The sequence below is a fragment of the Lissotriton vulgaris genome, chromosome 5 (assembly GCF_964263255.1).
Source record: "Lissotriton vulgaris chromosome 5, aLisVul1.2, whole genome shotgun sequence".
Taxonomy (NCBI): Eukaryota; Metazoa; Chordata; class Amphibia; order Caudata; family Salamandridae; genus Lissotriton; species Lissotriton vulgaris.
This window is the reverse complement of record NC_141693.1, coordinates 600,144,097-600,165,548: the sequence shown is the minus strand read 5'-3', so window position 1 is coordinate 600,165,548 and position 21,452 is coordinate 600,144,097. Positions and strand designations below refer to the sequence as shown.

Genomic DNA, 21,452 nt, shown 5'->3' with positions numbered 1-21,452 from the left:
TATGAGAAAGCTAAATGGCAGACATGTTGGAAAGGTATAAAGGTCCAAGTAACAACTAAGTGTTATCTGCAGGTATCACATATGTAAGGATACAACATAATCTCGGGGTGTACTTGCCCATACCGGTAACAAACCAACGAGGATATAAATAATATGCAATCGTAATCAGTCCACAAAACTAGCAAGGTAGCAATATTGTGACTCCACTTAAGTATGGCGGACATATGAAGGTGGTGTGCTCGTCATCGCATTACTAAAGTGCATACAATGGTGTACAAATCAATCAAAAGGAATGATGTACATAACAATCAATGTAAAATACATAACATTGGTTTCCAAATGTCAAAAAATGTAAACAACGCGTAATAGTTACATCATAATCAGGGATAAACCTATTACTTTATCTGATTAAGCACCGTTACCACCAACCAGCAATGATGAACAAAAGCACAGTAGAGGCTTGAGTAAAGCTTAGATAAAACATAACAATCTATGTGAAATACACAATTCACATTTACCTATTATAACAGGCAAGGAGATAGTGTCATAGACCCTCGGTTTTGTATTGGTCCAAAACATGTAGCCAAGGTAGTATACATCATCTTACTTATGCATGTTGGTCTAATACAGGATAGAGTGCGTTAGCTAACCGGCGGAAAATACATCTACAAATCGTGAGTCCCATGGTGCAAAACAAGTGATACCAGGAGTACAAGGGAATATTGAGTCTGTGCTGGTGAATTCATAGATAGACTCAACCTTTCCTCCTGTGAAACAAAAAAACATAAATAAAGTTTCAATGCAAGATAAAATTATGTCATGAGACATAAGGCAGAAGAAGAATCAAGGTTATACATATAAGCAGCACAATGAATCAAATGATATCGATACAATACAGATTATGTAATCTGGCACATCATGGCTCCCTGAGGTGACTGGCCAATTCCTCATCCATGTTGAGCCCACCCGGGAATTTGGTCTGGAACTCAATGATGAGTCTGGACTCACGTTGTCTAAGGCTCAAGATTCTGTCACCACCCCTGGGATTTTTAGGTACATGTTCCAATACGAAGAAATTGAATTCTGCAATATTGGAAAAATGTTTCTCTTCGAAGTGGCGTGCCACAGGGTATTTGGGGTCGTGATTCACAATGGCTCTCTGGTGCTCAAGTATCCGTTTTTTGGCAGCACAACTGGTACTGCCTATGTACCATAATTTACAAGTACATTCTATGGCATAAACCACAAAGGTGGTACTACAAGTGAAAAACTGGGTAAGTTTTTTGGTTATGCCAGCATATTCAACAGACCCCCTGTATTTGCTGTGCAGATAACACTTAGTTGTTACTTGGACCTTTATACCTTTCCAACATGTCTGCCATTTAGCTTTCTCATACGGGGATTAGTCCTACACTTATGTTGCTGTTTGGATATAGCGCGAAAACTCATGTTTAAATACCGGTGTCACTTGTGTTAATGTTACACGTGAACAAGGCTTTTATGCTGAAACGCGTTGTGTAATAAACTGCTACTATTACACTTTGGACTCGCTTGTCTCTTTCCTGAGAGCGCAACGTTAACCTGTTTTCCTTGGAATCATTTGAATTACCGGACTGCTTCGCCGGCATTTGCGCCAACTCCCACGGGTCCCAGCACTCCAGAAGAAGCGTCTTTTGGTCCTCTATATATATATATATATATATATATATATATATATATATATATATATATATATATATATATATATATTTTTTTTTTCACAAAGGCTCAGCTTTCAAAGGATCACTCGGCAGCAGGCCAGTTAACAAACTGTAATTTATTGCATTTCAGGAAGGAATCCAATCTCCGTCATTTCTTACATCCAGCCCAACGCGTTTCAGTGCACTTCGCACTTTCCTCAGGGGCAATTGGCAAAGCAGTTCTAAAGGCAGTCCAGGTTAACATTTAAGTGATGCAGCCTGGGTGCTTTGTAGCACGTGATCCCTAGACACTTATGGGAGTTGTAGTCATTGCTGCCACACGTAAAGCCCACAGTGGGTTCTGCTAGTCCAATTAATTAAAGAATTTCACAGCGCATTTAATGTTCACTCACTGTGTTTTAAAAGCACTTCAGTGTGCTCCGGTTTTCGGATTCCCCCTGCATTGGTAGCAGCTTGCTGTCGCCATTTCCATCAGGGAAGGTTCCTGCAGACCGGCCCCTCTACCATCCTGAGGCGGTGCTCCTTTCACGACGCAGCTGTCGTGTTGATTTGTTTTTCCACAAAGGCTCAGCTTTCAAAGGATCACTCGGCAGCAGGCCAGTTAACAAACTGTAATTTATTGCATTTCATGAAGGAATCCAATCTCCGTCATTTCTTACATCCAGCCCAACGCGTTTCAGTGCACTTCGCACTTTCCTCAGGGGCAATTGGCAAAGCAGTTCTAAAGGCAGTCCAGGTTAACATTTAAGTGATGCAGCCTGGGTGCTTTGTAGCATGTGATCCCTAGACACTTATGGGAGTTGTAGTCATTGCTGCCACACGTAAAGCCCACAATGGGTTCTGCTAGTCCAATTAATTAAAGAATTTCACAGCGCATTTAATGTTCACTCACTGTGTTTTAAAAGCACTTCAGTGTGCTCCGGTTTTCGGATTCCCCCTGCATTGGTAGCAGCTTGCTGTCGCCATTTCCATCAGGGAAGGTTCCTGCAGACCGGCCCCTCTACCATCCTGAGGCGGTGCTCCTTTCACGACACAGCTGTCGTGTTGATTTGTTTTTCCACAAAGGCTCAGCTTTCAAAGGATCACTCGGCAGCAGGCCAGTTAACAAACTGTAATTTATTGCATATATATATATATATATATTGCGGCTCCAATCCTCTTTTCCCATACCCAGCCGGGCCGGGAACTAAGACACAGCACTCCCGGGCTCGAGTAATACAGCCATAAGTTTTTAATCAAGCAAACGCGTTTCGGGACAGCGTCCCTTCGACAGTGATTCAACAGTGAGGAGCGCGGCTCCATTTTTTTTAAAAAACCAAGATTGGTCAAAAACATAGAAGACGGACTCATTCCCAGCCACATTAAAGTAGCGCCATCTTAGAGTATCTAAGTCGGCTTCAATGCATACACTTAAATGTACCATTGAAACAAAATTTCATACAATGTTTGGATTTTCAAGACATTTCGCCGTATCGGCAGGCGCGACTAGAATTGTAGTCACGTGATGACCCCTCCTATGTGGTGTGTTTTGAGGAGTATTCTCTAGATTGGGCTCAGAAGTGCGAACTAGATATATCATAGTCATAATGACAGTCACGATCTGCAGACTATGACGTAAATTTAGACCTAATTAAGGTTCAGTCTTGCCGTGGATCGGCAATTGCAGCCTGACGGCTGCGTGCATTCACACATACTTCATCCCGCTCAGAGAATACCCTCTATACCAATTATTTAAATCAAGCCGCTGAATGATTGAAACCTCACAGACATAAATGCCCACCACCCCCACAACTTCTTAACATTCTTTTGCATTTTTTGTGTATTATTGGTAATTTCATTTCACGTCATTCCAAAAATTGATTCATTCCAAAAAATATCATCAAATTCATATCTCAATTATAACTCCTGTAACCTATCTACATAGTGCCTTATTTCAGTGTCATCCATTTATATTAGATTAATGCATCACTATGATTAATGCAGTCTGTGTTGGTACCAACTTTTAAAGAACCATTTTTCTCCTTTCTTTATTATATCTGTTTAAATGCTTGGATGAAATGTTGGAATATATATATATATATATATATATATATATATATATATATATATATATATATATATATATATATATATATATAATGCATTAGGAAGGAAATGCCACTTTGGAAATAAAATCTTTGAATCATCGGAAGGAGTGCGGCTCATTCCTTTCTCAGGCAGAAAGGTTTCGGAAATATATATATAAGTTAAAACTTAAAAGTGAAATTGTCCGCATAATACACTGGCAACATCGCGAAAAAATAAAAGACTTTTCCCACATTTGTATTTTTGCCAAGAATCATTTCCGTGTATGTACAAACAATATTTATGTACTCCAGCAGATGGCAGCATTGTCCTTAAATATCGTTTTTTGCGTTTTATATTTCCAAGACATACTTTTTGGAAGCATTCTTACTACCATGCACCACATGAATGATTATTGTATGAAAAACCAAGTCACAATCACACAAAGTATTTTTATAATTCCACGGTGCCACATTATATATACTCAGTTCACAGGGATTTCATCTCACAAGCAACCCCAAGCATGCGTTCATTTAAATGGAGAAATGACGATTCTCCTTTCTCGTTATTAAATCCTTTTTTAGTATTTAAATGCCGTGGGATACAGTTATCTCTAGGTCACTCATATAAAAGTTTGGGAAATACTGAGCTTTTCCCCTATTTGTACCAGATTCCTGATAAATACGAAGTACAGTTCTCCAGTATTGAATTGGAATCCAAGTTGGAGAATGGTGGGCTTCAGTGATGCAGGCTGTGAGCATTATGACCAGTGACTTCTCGGTAATATTTATTACTACCCCCACCCTGCCCCTCCCCACGTCACCGCCCAGCCGGTACTCCCACTACCGGCCGCGGCTGGCTAGCAAATGTGAGGTACAAAACAAAGCCAGGGATGAGCAATGGTAGGAATGCATTGCCTGAGAAGCTTTCAGTGTGTCCCCAATCTGTCTTCGGAACCGGACAAATGCGATGTCTGGTAGGCTTCGACCTAAATATGAATGCGGCTGGGGCTGCTGCTGCTGCAGCCAAAGTCTCATTCAAATTTTTCAGCCAGATTTGCCTGCCAGAAGAATTCGTTATGGTTTTCCTGCACCCTAAAAAACTGGTTGTGGAATCAACAACCAACTTCTAACTTGGTAGAGCAGAATTTTATGCATTAGTTCCGCTCAGCCTCACTTGTAGTAGTCAGGGCCCATATAAATCTTTTCTATTGCCAAAATTGCTCACGGAACCAGTCTTCGCTCGGGTAGTAGAATTTAATATATCTACATAATGTGTTCTAAAGATTTGATCTTATAGTGACCTAAACTGCAACTGCCTGCAAACTTTTCAGACCGTTTCCCTGTTTCTTCCAAACACTGAAAGCTGAAAATTTATGGCTGATAATCTGATGTCCAATTTGCCTCTGGTATAGCAATACATAAGTAGAATTGTGTAACTTTGTTCAAATGAGACTCCAAGCTCGGTTTAGTATTGAAATAATCACGATTGAGAGCACACGATTTTGCATCCCTTGCACCTTTTGACAACTTACTTAAAAGCCCCGAGGAGATTTTTGCTTCCAATAAAAAATGTCGTTCTAACTCCAGTGGATCATGTCTCAAGGGTAGTTGCCATGAATTTCGATTTGCTTTAACTTCATTACCTATAGCATCAAATATAATATTTTTCAGGGAGCCTTGTTCATCACATATAGCTGAGACAACTCCTTAGAAATGCTGCCTCAGCTGCCTGGCTAAGCCCAATTCCAGTCCAACCCGAGCTTGGCCCGAGAAAGTTGGCTGCCCAAGCATTACATTGAGCCCAATCGAGTACCGGACCTGGCTTAACAGAGGGTCTCCTGCCTATGACATGCCACAAGCAGCAATTTCAATTTCCTGAGTTGGAGAGTGAGCGTTGCAGAAGGACATTGAATCTTTCTGTCAGTTCTACACAAAGTAAAAGCCGAAGAAGAGCGTATGTTGTAGAAAGGGGATATCAGGACGACCAGTTATTTCCAAACCCCCTTCAAAATAATTGTATCTGGCTGTCTGCTAAAGGGACACATTGCTCACTTGCATGAACCTGTGCCATTTTGCCCCCACCAATAACGGAACTATTAATTGTATTAGTATTAAGTAAAAAACCTATTCGCGCCATTGTTTTCATCCAACTTCATCAGTGACGTAATTAAACTGACTATGTTTCCATTCTCTCTCTCTTTCCGCAAATTAATAGCAAAGTCAAGCAGGGTAAAAGGATGGCAGGGGAGGGTGGCTAGGGTGGAATTGAAAAGAAACAACAGAGGGGAGGAGCAGGTTTAAAGAGGGAAAGGCGATGATGGGTAAGTGAAGGCAGGTGATGGGGGGATAGGGAGGAAGCTAATATAAATAAGAAGAGAGGAGAGTAAATATATAGGGGACGTAAGAACTCGATCAAAGGCAGAAACTGATTGGTGTCATAGGATCTTAGTCCATCAGATAACAGGACATGTCAAAGAAAAGTACATATTAGAAAGGTGTATTTTTGAAATGGGGATAAGAGACAAGGGAGGAAGAAATAGAATGGGGGAAGCAGGTGAAATTAATTGGTACAAAAAAGAGGTGAGAATAAAGTAACTCGGTTGTAAATCACACAGGAAAGATTTTTTTTTTTTAAAGATGAGAAGGATTCTACTGACAAAAGTTAAGTATTGCAGTTGCTACACCTGAGACAGCTTATGTGAATCTTTTCTGGGTGTTGAATCTTTTGGTTTTATCGGTAACAATTTGTGAGCTCCTCGTGTCTTCAGATTCTTTGGTCTTTTGATCTTTTTCATCTGCATACTGGAGCCCCTGAGCTCGATAGCATCCAATTTTGGGCAATTTTACTAGCTTCTTCTGATCACTTTCCCTACATCCCCTCTATTAATGCTGAACAACAAGGCACCAATCTACAGCTGTGCTTCAGCCCTTTGTTGGTTGACCCTGACTTGTGCAAACACCCTGATAGGTACTTATGTGGGCCAAGCTTCACCCTCATCCATTGTGTTTGTATAGACTGCAAGGCTCCCAGTAGCAAGAGAGAGATCCACAGACCATTGTTGTGTTCCGTCAACTGGATAAAGAGTAATCACAGCACAAAATGTGATATTTGAGTATGTTTATTCCAGGGAAACTGCCACACCAGGGGAGCATTGTGCAGCTCTCTTCAGCCACTCTCCAACTGCTTTCAAATCCTGCTCCCACATTCCAGATATCACAATTAAAACAGTCTATTCTAGTGGAAAAGTTCTGCTGATGACATACTAAGGATCCCCATCATCCCCATATTCGGCAACCCAAGAACAATGCATTACTTCACCCCTTAGGGAAACACACACAAAAAATAATAGGACAACTTCCTTTTATAGCAAGGGTGGAAAGGAGACAACAACCTCCTAAACTTGAATACAGTATAAAGATAAAAGTAAATGATTACATAATCAAAAATAGAACAAATCATGAACCAGGTGCTACTTCTGAATCTGAGTGGCACTTTCTTGACTCTACTGCTCCTGCGAACTTCAACTCTGGCACTTTGCTGACCATTAGACACACACTTCTCTCAGTTCTACTCGCAGTGCTCCCATCAACACTTTTCAAATTGCCTGATCTGTAACCAACCTTGTTTCTCCCCACTCTTCCGAAATTCCATCCAATTGAAACCATCTTCTCTGCATTACCACACATTTTGTCCACAACCATTGGACCCTTGAACTATTCACCTTCTTTCTTCACATAACCAACCTCCTTGATACATACAACATCACCTACATGAAAATTGACCTCGCCAAGGTTATGACTGTCAAAAACGTCCTTCTGCTTGGAGTTTGCTTCCTCAACATTTCTCTTTAACCGAAGGTGCTTAATTTGAAGCTTATTTTCAAGGGCCATACAGAACTGATAGGAAGACACATCCTTTGTCATTAGGAGTCAAGCTGAGTTTGATGCTTGCAGGAACTAATTTGTGAATGTAAGTAAATACAGAAGAAACATTGAGTTATCTACATTTCCATAAGTATAAGAATCGTAGGCATCCCCAAATTCAAGCATCAAGTATTTGTATAGCCTCTGGCATAATCCTGTAGACAGGAGCCATAAATAGTGTAAGGCTTGTCATTGGTTTAGGAACCACCAAATCAACAGTGTCCCACCGTGCACAGCTTAAACCAATGACAACTACAGAGAACAAAATACATACTAATATAATAAAGATAGAGCCCAAACCTTTGAGGCGGGTAATCTCAGGAACCACAGCACCAATCACAACACCCAATACAGCTTTGGAAAGGGCAGTTGCAGCAGAAGGACATAGGATATGCAGACGCTCACCATATACAATTAAAAGGTAAAAGAATGTGCCAGCAAAGTAGTCCCTTGTGGGCGTGTCTGCGTTGTGCTGTGGGCGTGTGCTGTGGGCGTGTGGTACGTTCCGTCCTTCATGCCATGTCTCATATCATGTGCTAATCCCTCCTTGCTCCCTTTAAATACCCCTGCACCCCATAATCATAACCCACCCTTACTCCTTAAAATACCCCAACACCCTTAAACACTAACTCATCTTAACCCTATAAATATACACTGTACCCCAAAACCCAAACCTATCCTTAAACCCTAAAAATACCACTGTACCCCAAAACCCAAACATAGCCCTGAACCCTATAAATACCCCTGTACCTCAAAACCCAAACCTACCACTGAACCCTAAAAATACCCCTGTACCCCAAAACCCAAAACTTACCCTGAACCCAAAAAATACCACTGTACCCCAAAACCCAAACCTACCCCAGAACCCTAAAATACCCCTTTACCCCAAAACTCAAACCTACCCCTGAACCCTAAAAATACCCCTGAACCTCAAAACCCAAACCTAGCCCTGAACCCTAAAAATACCCCTGTACCCCAAAACCCAAACCTATCACTGAACCCTTAAAATAACCCTGTACCCCAAAACCCAAACCTACCCCATAACCCTAAAAATACCCCTATACCCCAAATCCCAAACCTATCCCTAAACCCTAAAACTACCCCTGTACCCCATAACCCAAAACTATATCTGAACCCTTAAAATACCCAAACACCCCCAAAACATATACCTCAGTACCCCAAAACATATATACCTATAACCATACTTACCTTATCCAAACATTAAAAAAAAACATGCTTTTACCATTCATGCATTTACAACGAATTTCGTTGTAAATGTATGCGTGGTAAAAGCATATAAAATGTAATACCATGCGTTATAATGGCACTGCGGAGTCATTGTACTTTCGTAATTAAAGTATGCGGAGTGATGGTATGCGGAAAGCAAATTGCAGAATAATGGGTGTTTACCCTCCCCGGTAAGTACATTGGTGGCACGGCGGCCCACATCTCCAGCAACATACTCATATTTTTTCACCACCCATTTGAAAAATGCACAGGTCTCTCTCAATGATGGCCAGCACTGACATACACTTTTAGACACACCTCCCACCACAAGTTCTAGAATTGCGAACTTTAGAGCTGGGGAGCTACGTTCGAATCTCAGCATCATCTCAACATCCTGTGATTCCAGGCAAATCGCTTTGTCTCCCCGTGCCTACCGCAAATGAATGTGTTCTTCTGTAATGTAAATTGTGCTCATGCCATGTTGTGGAGTTCGCGCTATATAATATTACAAGGAAAAATAAAGTAGGGAAGCTCAAGTTCACACACGACTGAACGTGCACTCTTGAGTGCATCAGCAGTGCACTGTGAATCGGAGCGTTTCACAGGCCTGTCACAGATAAGAAATGCTATCTAAACGAAATCCTACAAAACAATATACTACTGGCCGACAGCAATTCCTACCCGGACAACGTCTGGACGGGCTGCTATTACTTGTAGAAAAGGAATTGTACAAAACAAGGAAAACACGGGGGTTCATAATACGAAACCATGAACAATGAAAAACCACAGAAACATGAAGTTATGGCATATTCAAAATAGCATAAAAAGATCAGCATAATATATTCATCAACAGACCTTTCAGTATCTTGAGGAGAAGGCTAGTCAACTGCAGTTGCAATACATCATTCAACATAGGACAATAACTCACCTATCTGCATGAACCATGCAGGACAATGCATTCTAGCCTTTGCAAGAAAGATATAAATAATGCACTGCCATAATTTCAACACACAGAGTAGCAATAATAACTAGTTTTTGAATGAAGCTTCATACTGCACTCTTACTATTTCTAAACACTATAAATATCAGGTGTTCAAATTGCCCAATGTATTGTACTTTATTTTGCAAATACTGAAGGATGAAAGCCTGAGTCAGCTTTGCCAAGATTCAAAAATGTTTTACAGCTATGCCAAAACAATCAGTTGAAAGTACTTTAAAATGGGTACAGGTTGTGCCTGTGCCCTTGATAAATTTACTTTGGAAGCATAATATGTTTGATTCAAGTTGAAAGGCATATTTCATTCTTTAAATACAATTCTTATAGTTTTGGGGTTCCTCAAAATCTCGAGGTCAACTTTTTTTTTTTATAAACACATTTTATTGTGTCAAAGATCAAGCACAATGCAGAGCTCCTTAACACAGGAAACACCTGCCATATTATACATTGCAGAGCATTGTCATTGACATTTAGGTTATACATTATCATAATTATGCCTATGTAAAACAAGACAACATGAACGTATTCTGCACTAATCCACTACTGGGTCTCGTTTGCAACCACATCGCCCACCCCAACAAATGAATTCCATCACTATGTTGTTGGTCCCTCACCCAATAAGCCCGCATGGCAATACGGATACTGATGCATCTGCTGAGGGCACTGGGTCCAGGTGTAGTCCCCGGTAGTCTGCCCATCTTTTCCAGATCTTGGGATGCTTTTGCGGGCATCCCCAGGCCTTAAATATTGGTATCTCAAATCCCATACAAAAATAAAGTCCATTCTTCCATGCCGAAAGAGAAGGTGGGACCGATGCCTTGCACAACCTTGCTGTATCCCTTTAGCCAATGTCAGCCAAAACAGTTACAGGTGCCTTTTCTTCATATTACCCCCAATACCATCCATTTTGTTAATAACACATTTTATTAATTTTTTCGTTTTCATCCCATTGGTTACAGCCTATTACAATTACACACATATATGCATCACAATAAAGTCGCAGTGCAGTCTGGGCTGGAAAAAAAGGGGTTTCTTAAGAATACAATAATGTATCCAAGTGCATCCAATAGCTTGGCCATCCCAATCATGTCCATGTTTATCATATAATTTCGTCCGTATACAGTCCAATTTATTCTGTGTCCCAGAGCACTTCAGCATTACTGCTCCATAATAGAAAAGAGTTGTGTATCACATGAATGCAACTATCCCATCCCTCCTTTCCTGCCCCAACTTTGCCTGGCCCTATCCACTATAACTTATTTGTTGTGGTGTTCTGCTAGCTACACCCGGTTGCACTCAAACATTACAGGATGTATATATACTGTACGGTGCGAGGTTTGTGTGATATGTAAATCAATAACCCCAATACCCTCCATAATGTCGTATGTATGAGGGATCCCTCCTCCCGACCACACCGTAGGCATATCGGGGATGACACTAGACCCACACTGCACAACCTTAGCCTGGTATAGTAAACCCAGGGTTGGTATTTATATTGGATAAGACACAGCCGCGTTGATATCGCTGCCCCCCAAGGGGAGGCCAGTGCATACATCCAATCATCACCATCTATTTGGCCCAGATCACCCACCCATGCTTCTCTAAGTTTGTCTAATGTGGTAGAGCTATTTGTCACCAGTGACTGATATATTTTTGAGATTTGATGGTCCTGCAGATCGCCCATAAACAGCTTGGCTTCAATAGGACTAAATTAGAGGAGAGCCTTTATCCCTGAAATGCTAGGATAAATTGTGTGCCAAAATTGGAGACATTTATAAAATTGAGTTTTTGGCATTTGATACTCTTGTTGGAGGCCTTGGAAAGATTCCAGGGCAGAACCTTGCATCAAATCACCTAATGTAGAGATTTCTACGTTGTCCCACCAATGAAAGCCAGGTAGCACAGCCAGCTGTGGCAGTTGACCAGTATGCCACAGTGGGGTTTTACTGGTCAGCTTGTCCCACCACCCCATCTTACGGTGGGACTGTTTCCACACCTGGGATACCACCCGCGTGGCCGGCGGTAGAGAGTTGCACAGGGGCGCCAAGTACAATATGGTATGGAGGGTAGACTCTCCCATACACCTTCGCTCAACTGCATATGTGGGGTCCTTCCTATCCCCCTACCACCATTCATTCAGTGTTAGCAGGTGCGATTCCATATAATAAAATTGGGCATCCGACGTAGGCAACCCCCCGCAATACGTCGAATGAAAGCAAGGCCGCATGGCAATTCTGGATGCCCCCCGCCCACAGAAATTGCCCCAATGCCGCATTAACCTGGCAAAACCACATGGAGAGAATTGGGTATTGATGGTTTTGCAATCGGTAGAGAAGACGCAGCAACAATACCATTTTAAAACTAGCTGCTCTGCCATAAATGGAGACAGCCATGTGCTACCAAGCTTTCATTTCCTCACTTACCCACACCCATATCGGGATAATATATCTGTCCCGTGCCAGGCTTGGCAAATTCAATAGGAAAACTCCCAGATATTTCACTCCCTCCGTTGTTGCCTGCACTGCCGATGCCCAAGGCCCCGGTCCAGCCATTTCCCCCAGCACCCTCAGGGTAGATTTACGGGGAGTCATAAATAGGCCCGAGGACTCCCCAAAAACTTGCATGATGCGGCGCAGCCTCAGTCCTGTCTTGTTGATGTCCATTAAAAAGAATACGACATCATTGGCATATAATGCAATGCGTTCCGAGAGCCTGGGAGCCCACTCAAAGCCAAGGCAAAAAGATATGGCGACAAGGAACACCCCTGACGGCTGACCCATCAAATCGGAAATGTGAAGGAGGTGGATCCCGCAACACGCACCGACGCTGTAAGGTCCTTATACAGCAATTTTAAAAATTACAAAAGTCGCTGGCCCATGTTAAGGTAGTCCAGGAGTGGAAACAGGTACACCCAACTGAGGGAGTCAAATGCCCTATCGATATCTGCCAACAAGATGGCGGCCTGTGCTATTCCCTGGATGGTGGCTATGGCAGTGTGCGCTCGTTGGATGTTATGACGGGTAGCTCTCTGTGGCATTAAGCCGGCTTGGTCAGGAAGGATCAAATTGGTTATATGGGGTTGGAGGCGATTGGCCAATGCTTTGGCTACAATTTTGGCCTCGACATTCAACAGTAAAATGGGGCAGTATGAGGCGTGTCGGTCTGGGGGCTGGCCTGGTTTATGAAACATGACCACTACCGCTTGTCTCCAGTCTTGTGGAAGGTGATCTCGGTCTCTCACTTAGTCTACAACTCTGAGTAAATGGGGCGCAAATTTAGAGAAGTATTTCTTGAAAAATTTGCAAGGGAGTACATCAGGACCCGTGCTTTTCCTGAATTCAAACCCCCCAGCTCTGTGCAAAGCTCCTCCTTGGTGAGCGGGAGGTCTAGGTCTGCCCGTGCCTCGTCTGAGAGGGCCTGGGGCGGTAAGTCATCTATAAAGCAATGTATCATGCCTTCCTGTAGAAGTTCCTTAGGTGTGTATAGCTCTGCAAAGTAACTTGCGAAGCTCTCTGCAATTAGGTAGGGGTCACTGGGAGCCCTTCCATTTGGTCCAAGTATACTGGGAAGAACCTGGGGGTGCAAGACCCTGTGACCGTTGCAATGTGCTAGGAGGAATAACGAGCTGACCAAAGGTGGAGCGTCTCACGTGATTCTTTATTTTATAAAATAATGTCCGCGAAAAGGGAGTCTACACCAGTCTCCTAGATGGGTTTTACAAAGTCCAGTCAGTGCAGTCCGAGTTCTTCCGGGATTCTTCTTTTCAACTTTCAGACTTTCCCCAGGGTTCCTGATAAGTCTCCACACTGGCCAAGGCAAGGAAGGAAAGAAAAGAAACAAAATACCCCAGGATTACTGTCTTGTTGTTGGGTACTATGTATAGATGAGGAGGGCGGGGAAGTGAGGGGATCACCAGGGACTGCCACCAGTATTGACGAGCTGTCACAGAGTTAACGCTCAGTAAAAGTGCTCGGGAGTGTGTAAGTGAAACAAACACATACTCTGCCCAGTGACCACCTTTAACTAACCCCTACCCCGTCTCACCCCGTGAAAAGACAAATCCCCGTATCCGGCTCTGTACCTTGTCCAGCTACACTTCTCTAGAAGTGCGGCAGGTCTGCTCGTGGTGACGGTGGCCTCCTGGCGTACCGGTTCCACTGGACTGGCCGTCTTCCGGGTCCTCGTCTTGCTTCTTCTCGAGATCCAAAACCGCAATGCTGGTCGTCTTCGGCTACTCGATTTCCGGTCCTCCTCCGGCGTTAGCGCTCTCAGACTCGGGCAGAGCTTCCTTATCTGCCTCCTCTACAGCGGATTGGCTCCCGGCGGTTACGTCAGGGTTATGGGCAGAGTCTCCGGGGAAATCCAAGCGGAGTTAAAGGGGCCATAGGAGTCCTGCGGACGGGGTGGAAAGGAACAGATGTTAAAGTCCACACCCCGTCCTTCAGCGTCACCAAGCCCCTGACACATCCCACCCCCGGGATTTTCCCGATCGGAGGAAATCGGAAAGCGGGAAAGAAAGTCCACATTCTCCTGATCCACACCCTTCCGATTTCGGACAACAATCTGATATGGTTGTAATGCTCGAAACCAGAGTAGGATGCGTTCATTGTGACCCTTGTTCCGTTGAAGCCAGGTCAGGGGAGCGTGATCGGTGTACAAGATGAAGGCAAGGCATTCCTTCTCGATGGTGGAATCGGCCTGTTCCTGGGGAAAAAGCTTTCTGCTGATGTATAGAATCGGCCCCCTTTTCATCCTGTTGTGAGAGAACGGCCCTATTCCCTCCCCCAAGGCATCTATTTGCAGTAAGAAAGGTTTTTGGAAATCAGGGGAGATGAGTACACGGGAGGAGGTGAGAGCGGTCTTTAATGCCTGAAAGGCGACCAGTTCCTTTTCAGAGGGGGCAGGCAAATTGGGAGAGGTATGAGACTTACGTAGGAGATCAGTGAGAGGCCCTGCCAGATCTGCAAACATGGCTATAAATCTACGGTAATAACCTACCAGGCCTAAGAAAGCCAGGAGGTGTTTTTTTGTTGTAGGGTAGGGTACAGCTTGAATGGCTTTTACTTTCTCGGTTTGAGGTTCTATAAGACCTTCCCCCAAAAGATAACCGAGATATTTAACTTTCCTAAAGGCCACTCAAGATTTTTTGGCATTGATGTGAAGATTTGCAGATAGCAGACTGGTGAGTATTTTGTCTAAATGAAGAAGGTGCTTCTCCCAGGTCTTACTAAAAATGACAATATCGTCCAGATAGGCCGAAGCGTACTCCAAATGAGGAGATAGCAGTGTGTCCATGGCCCTTTGGAAGGTTGCTGGGGCCCCTTGCAACCCAAAGGGGAAGACGGTAAAGTGAAAATGGCCAGATGGAGTAGAGAACGCTGTTTTCTCCCTATCAGCGGGGGCTAGAGGTATCTGCCAATATCCTATGGTGAGGTCGATTGTTGTGATGTACCTGGCCTCACAAAGGCGTTCTAGCAATTTGTCTACCCTGGGTAAAGGATAGGCATCCTGTTTAGACACTCGGTTAACGGCTCAGAAGTCTATGCAAAACCGGATGCTACCATCCGGTTTTGGTACAAGGACCACCGGCGAGCACCAGTTACTATGCGAGGGAACTATTATTTCAGACCGTAACATGCACTTCATTCTGAAAGGCTAAGCGTCGGGCCTCGGGCCTCGGGGATGCGATAAGGTTTTTGCTTTACTACAACCCCTGGAAGGGTAAGAATAAAGTGTTCAGCTAGATGGGTCCTCCCAGGTTGATCCGAGAATACTTCGGAAAAACGGAAGAGGAGAGAAAGGACTTCTTCTTTCTGTTCTGTTGAGAGGTCTGAGTTGGTCGGGGTGTCTCTAACTGTGTGAGGCGTGGTTGTAGACACAGCGTTAACCGTTTATGGGGGTTTCCCAAGCCATTTCTTTAGGAAATTTATATGATACATTTGGGTTTTACTCTCTCCCAATTGCAAGAGGTAAGTAGTACGCCCTATCTTCCGAATGACTTTGAAGGGTCCCTGCCATTCTTTTTTTAATTTGTGAGTAGAGGTGGATAGTAGGACTAAAGCCCAGTCCCCTACACTTAGTTCCCTCCACTTTTTCCCTCTGTCATAAAAGGTCTTTTGTTTTGCCTGGGCAATGGCCAGATGGTCATGGGCAAGGGTTCTAAGTTTATGGAGTTGTGTTTGCAATTGACGGGTATAGTCTAAAAGGGCCTCTGCCTCTTGCGCTCCCTCAGTCTCCCAACTGTTTTTTGTGATCTCTAGCAGGGTTCTCGGCTTCCGTCCTAACAACAGCTCGAACGGGGAAGTACCCAGACTAGCTTGGGTCTGGCTGCGGAGAACAAAAAGGGCTAGTGGCAAAAGTTGATCCCAGTTTTTTCCATCTCCAGACAATAGTTTCTTTAAGGTTAATTTTAGGGAGCCGTTGTAACGCTCAACCAGTCCATCGGTCTGGGAATGGTAAACAGACATCTTTATATATTTGATCTTTAGTTGTTTACAGACCTGATGCATCAGACGAGAGAGGAACGGGGTACCCTGATCGGTGATGATCTCCCTAGGGAACCCCATATGTGAAAAGACTTCTACTAGTCTTTGGGCTATAGCTGAGGATGTGGCTGCTCGGAGGGGAAAGGTCTCCGGATAGCCGGTGGCGTAATCCACCAACACTAGGGCGTACTGGTGTCCCCTTCCTGATTTGGGTAAAGGCCCAATGAGGTCCATCCCCAACCTATCCAAGGGAGTGCCTATGATGGGTAAGGGATTCAGGGATACAGGGGGTGAAGTGTATGGATTACGTTTTTGACATATCCGACATTCCTGACAATATTTTTGGATTGTGCATAGATACCCGGCCAGAAGAAGTGTTGTAATATGGCTTTTCCTGTCTTCTCCGCCCCTGAATGGCCTGCCAATAAATGAGCATGAGCAAAGAACAGGATCTGATCTCGAAAACCAGTTGGAACCAGCAACTGAGGGTTGGCATCGGCTTTTGCCAGCCTATAGAGAGGACCGTTTTTCTCGATAAAAGTGGGATATGCTCGAGAGAGGGGATCCTGACCATCACGGGCTGTTTGCCATGCATTAGTAAGGTTAGCATCGTTCAATTGAGCTGTTCTAAAATGTGTGTCTCTTGCCCAGGGTTCAGAGGAAAGGAGGGAATCATGTGGGTTCTTTAGGGGTTGTAGTGCTTCTAACATAAGGGAGGTAAAAGATGGATTGTCGATGCCTATGATGACAGGCTCAGGGAGGTCGGGCAAAATCCCAACTATTATTTCCGTTCCCTTCCCTGACGAACAATAGAGTGTGATTCTAGCTACGGGGTACTCCTTGACGTCCCCATGGACACATCGGATGTGAACGGTTCTTCCAGGTATAAGACAAGAGGGTGTGACTAGTTTCTTTCTAACCACGGAGTGCTTACACCCGGAGTCCAATAAAGCTTTAATGGAAGTCCTGTTTACGGTCACACTCACGTAAAACACCGTCCCCGTTTCTTGGGCATACAGAATAGAGCGAGGGGCATAGCTCACATCCATGGGCTCATCTTCATTCTCTTTTTTCTTTCGACAGTATCAGGCGATATGGCCCCATTCCCCACAGCCGTAACATTGGGGTCCAGAGACGCTGGGGACTTCTGGTCGTTGAAAGCGGGGGCGTGGTGGTTCGACTATCACTTTCTGCGTCTTCTTGTCGGACCTCAGGGCTGTCATACTCTTGGTTGTTTTCTCGGGTTCTCTAATATAAAGTCTACCCTGAGCCCTGGCATATGAGGTGGCCATCTCTATGGCGTGCTCTAGCGTTAATCCGGCATGCTGCTTTAACCAGCGTTGTGTGCCATAAGGAAGAGCCTCTAGGAATTGTTCTAGGTACATTTTGTTCATGACCTCTTCCATGTTGCCCTCTTGTGGTTTTAACCAGAGATCAGCAGCTTCCTTTAGTTTGTAGAACAAAGTCTTGGGGAGGTCCCCTGGGGTCCCTCGTTCCTGACGGAACCTCAACCTATGGGTTTCTTTGTCCACCCCTAGCCGATCCAAAATGTATTGTTTGACTGTGGCATAGACGGTTGTTCCATCCCTGTTGACCATCTGGTAGGCTGCTTGAGCCTCTCCGGTTTGGAGGGGGGGCTAGATAGAATGGCCATCTTTCCCCAAGCCATGAGCTGGCCCTAGCAGCCCTTTCAAAATTAAGGAAAAAAGCCAAAGGATCCTCTCCGGGGATGAATTTTTGTAGGGGGACCACCGTACCAGGAGGCGGGGCATTAGTCCTTCCCTGTCCTAGGACCGTCATATGCTGAGTCTGTCCTTCCGCCAATTTGAGGAGATTATCAGCTTGGTTCTGAATAGCCTGGGTGAAGGCTGTCCTAACAGCTTCAGCCTGTATTGAAGTCTTTTGCAAAGCCCACTCTAGCTTTGCTTGCCCCTCCTTCATCTGATGGATTAAGTTTTCCATTCTGTATCGGATGGTGGTTCACTCTTGGCTCCTATCTGGCTCGCCACTTGTGACCATTGCAATGGGCTAGGACGAATAACGAGCTGACCAAAGGCGGAGCGTCTCAAGTGATTCTTTATTTTATAAAATAATGTCTGCCAAAAGGGAGTCTACACCAGTCTCCTAGATGGGTTTTACAAAGTCCAGTCAGTGCAGTCCGAGTTCTTCCGGGATTCTTCTTTTCAACTTTCAGACTTTCCCCAGGGTTCCGGATAACTCTCCACACCGGCCAAGGCAAGGAAGGAAAGAAAAGAAACAAAATACCCCAGGATTACTGTCTTGTTGTTGGGTACTATGTACAGATGAGGAGAGCGGGGAAGTGAGGGGATCACCAGGGACTGCCACCAGTATTGACGAGCTGTCACAGAGTTACCGCTCCGTAAAAGTGCTCGGGAGTATGTAAGTGAAACAAACACACATACGCTGCCCAGTGACCACCGTCAACCACCCCTACCCCGTCCCACCCCGTGAAAAGACAAATCCCCGTATCCGGCTCCGTAGCTTGTCCAGCCACACTTCTCCAGAAGTGCGGCGGGACGGCTCGTGGTGACGGTGGCCTCCTGGCGTACCGGTTCCGCTGGGCTACCCGTCTTCCGGGTCCTCGTCTTGCTTCTTCTCGAGATCCAAAACCGCAACGCTGGTCGTCTTCGGCTCCTCGATTTCCGGTCCTCCTCCGGCGTTAGCGCTCTCAGACTCGGGCAGAGCTTCCTTATCCGCCTCCTCTACAGCGGATTGGCTCCCGGCGGTTGACATCAGGGTTATGGGCAGAGTCTCCGGGGAAATCCAAGCAGAGTTAAAGGGCCCATAGGAGTCCTGCGGACGGGATGGAAAGGAACAGATGTTAAAGTCTACACCCGTCCATCAGTGTCACCGAGCCCCTGACAGGCCCCCTGGCACAGCCTATGTAGTAGTTTACTGGACGTGTCACCCAATTGGTAAATTCTGCTGCGGGATGCCAGCCATGATAGATGGGCCTCATCCATCAAAATATTGGCATGAGTCTGCTGTGCCAACACCAGCTGTCTGCGCACTAGACTCCCTCCCTCTCCCACTACTGCTCAGCTCAAGATCCATTATATGGGCCTCTGATCTCAGAAGCGATTCCCGCCAAGTTTGATGCGCTGCCACACAGAATGAAATGTATACTTCCCGTATGGTTAGCTTAAAGGCCTCCCACAGAATTTCAGCCTCTGCTACCATCCCCATGTTTGTGTCCAAATATTGCTTGATTGCCTGCCCTATATGCTCCCGATAATTCTCATCCTGCAGATGCCAGGGGGAGTGACGCCAACGAAAAGGCTATTTCTCATGACCTGACTGTACCATAAGGACAACTGGGGTGTGATCTGACAAACCTCTTGGGAGGATCTCAACGGCCCTCACTCTACTGGCGGCACCAGACGGTACAAATATATAATCACTACAGGAGTACTAATCATGCGTCGTCGAGAGATAAGTTTACCCCTGCTCCTTACTATGTAACTGCCGCCATGGATCTGTCCAGCCCAACTCTGTTGCCATGGAGGTCCGTTTGGTAGCTTGATGAGCATTAGAGTATCCCACTACTCTCCATCTATCTTTGGCCATGTCCATCATTTAATTCCAGTCCCCCCTACTATTGCTAATCCTTGCAGTATACCCGCCCACTGAGTCATAAGGCGCTCAACTAATGCCCAAGATAGAGGCGGCGGGCATATCACAGCCCAATACCACCTGTTCCTCATAAATGGTGCCCCTAACAAATACGTATCTCCCCTGGGCATCTGTCCATGCCTTAGTGTGTTTGTAAGGGACCCTAAGATGGATTAGAATTGCAGCCCCATGAGACCCCCTGGTAAAGCCTGAGTGGAACCCTTGAATATAGCCACATCTGAGGAGACACAACACTTTGGTTCCCATTAAGGGCATCTCCTGAAGCATCCGGATGTCCGCATGATAACGTCTGGCCTGTTGGAGTATAGCCCCCCTCTTTTTACTTTGTTTAGCGCTCCTCTGATGTTCCAACTCACTATCCGGAGATCCCCCGCCTGGGTTCACACCCTATCTATTGGAACCGGCATTGATGGATCCCAGAACTTTGGTATGTGTGACAATTATGATCCAGTGTGTGAGTAGTGAGTAGTGGCCATGTATAGCAGTGACGCAGTGCAAACATACAACATGTGTTCCCCAAATCCCCTCCACATACCTCAAAACTGCTGCAGTGTCTGTCGCTGTGGAGGTGGCTTGTGGACCCCAAAGGGACCCCCCGTCCGTCCTTGCCAATGGTTCCCCAATAACCAGCGGGTTCAACCTTCTTGGTTGATTTTTTATTTCCTCATCCCTTCATTTCAGAAGTTGCAAGAGACACCTGTTGATCCCAATAAAGACAACTGGGGAGAATTGGAATCTAAGGGATCTTTCCTCATAGCCATTCCAGAAACCCATATGCCAGCAACTGGGACCAGTTGAAAATATTTGTGAGTCAATTAAAATTTGCAAGAATGGAAAGGGCAGTTATTAGTAAATCAATAAATAAAAGGGGCCCACTGTAATTTAAATTCTACAGCTTAGAATCTAGACATAACACTTTTCTGTATGATACATTACTGAATACATTTAGATAAAAAGTTGAGGATTCGATCTATGCTTGATCAAAATTGGCTTTGCGTGTATTCTGTTAAGCATGTGAGCCTTTTGATGGTCTGTCTTTGACTACCTTAAAAAACAAGTGAGGCATTACTTGTAATTTTCTTTGTAGGTCAGTTGGACCCACCTTCCTTTCAACCTGGAGTTCTGCATCAGTACCACTACACAGTGGACTTCCAGATAGGACACATTTCTCAGCCGTCGGTGAGAAAAAGCAGCCTGAAAGCGGAAGCAGCAATTCAGGTCCACCTCTTGTGGAGAAACGCTAGCCATCCAGGTGAACAGCTAGTCCATGTTAAGGTAAGTGTTGTAACTATCTCTATTGCACCGCTTCCCCCCACCAACTCCCTGCTAGTTACATACTGGAAACGCAGAAACATTGTTTACTAATAGAAATGACCCATACTACACCTCTATAGAACTT

General features: G+C 44.7%; 1 protein-coding gene across 5 annotated transcripts in view; it reads left to right on the top strand.

The window, feature by feature from the left end:
* The window catches only part of LOC147711306 (microsomal triglyceride transfer protein-like), a 370,310-nt gene that overhangs the window by 42,344 nt on the left and 306,514 nt on the right, over positions 1-21,452 (top strand). For all 5 annotated transcript variants that reach the window (XM_086922044.1, XM_086922041.1, XM_086922045.1 and 2 more), the window contains one exon: positions 21,141-21,328. In XM_086922044.1, the coding sequence (XP_086778170.1) occupies positions 21,141-21,328 (188 nt within the window). The remainder of the gene's footprint in view (positions 1-21,140; positions 21,329-21,452) is intronic.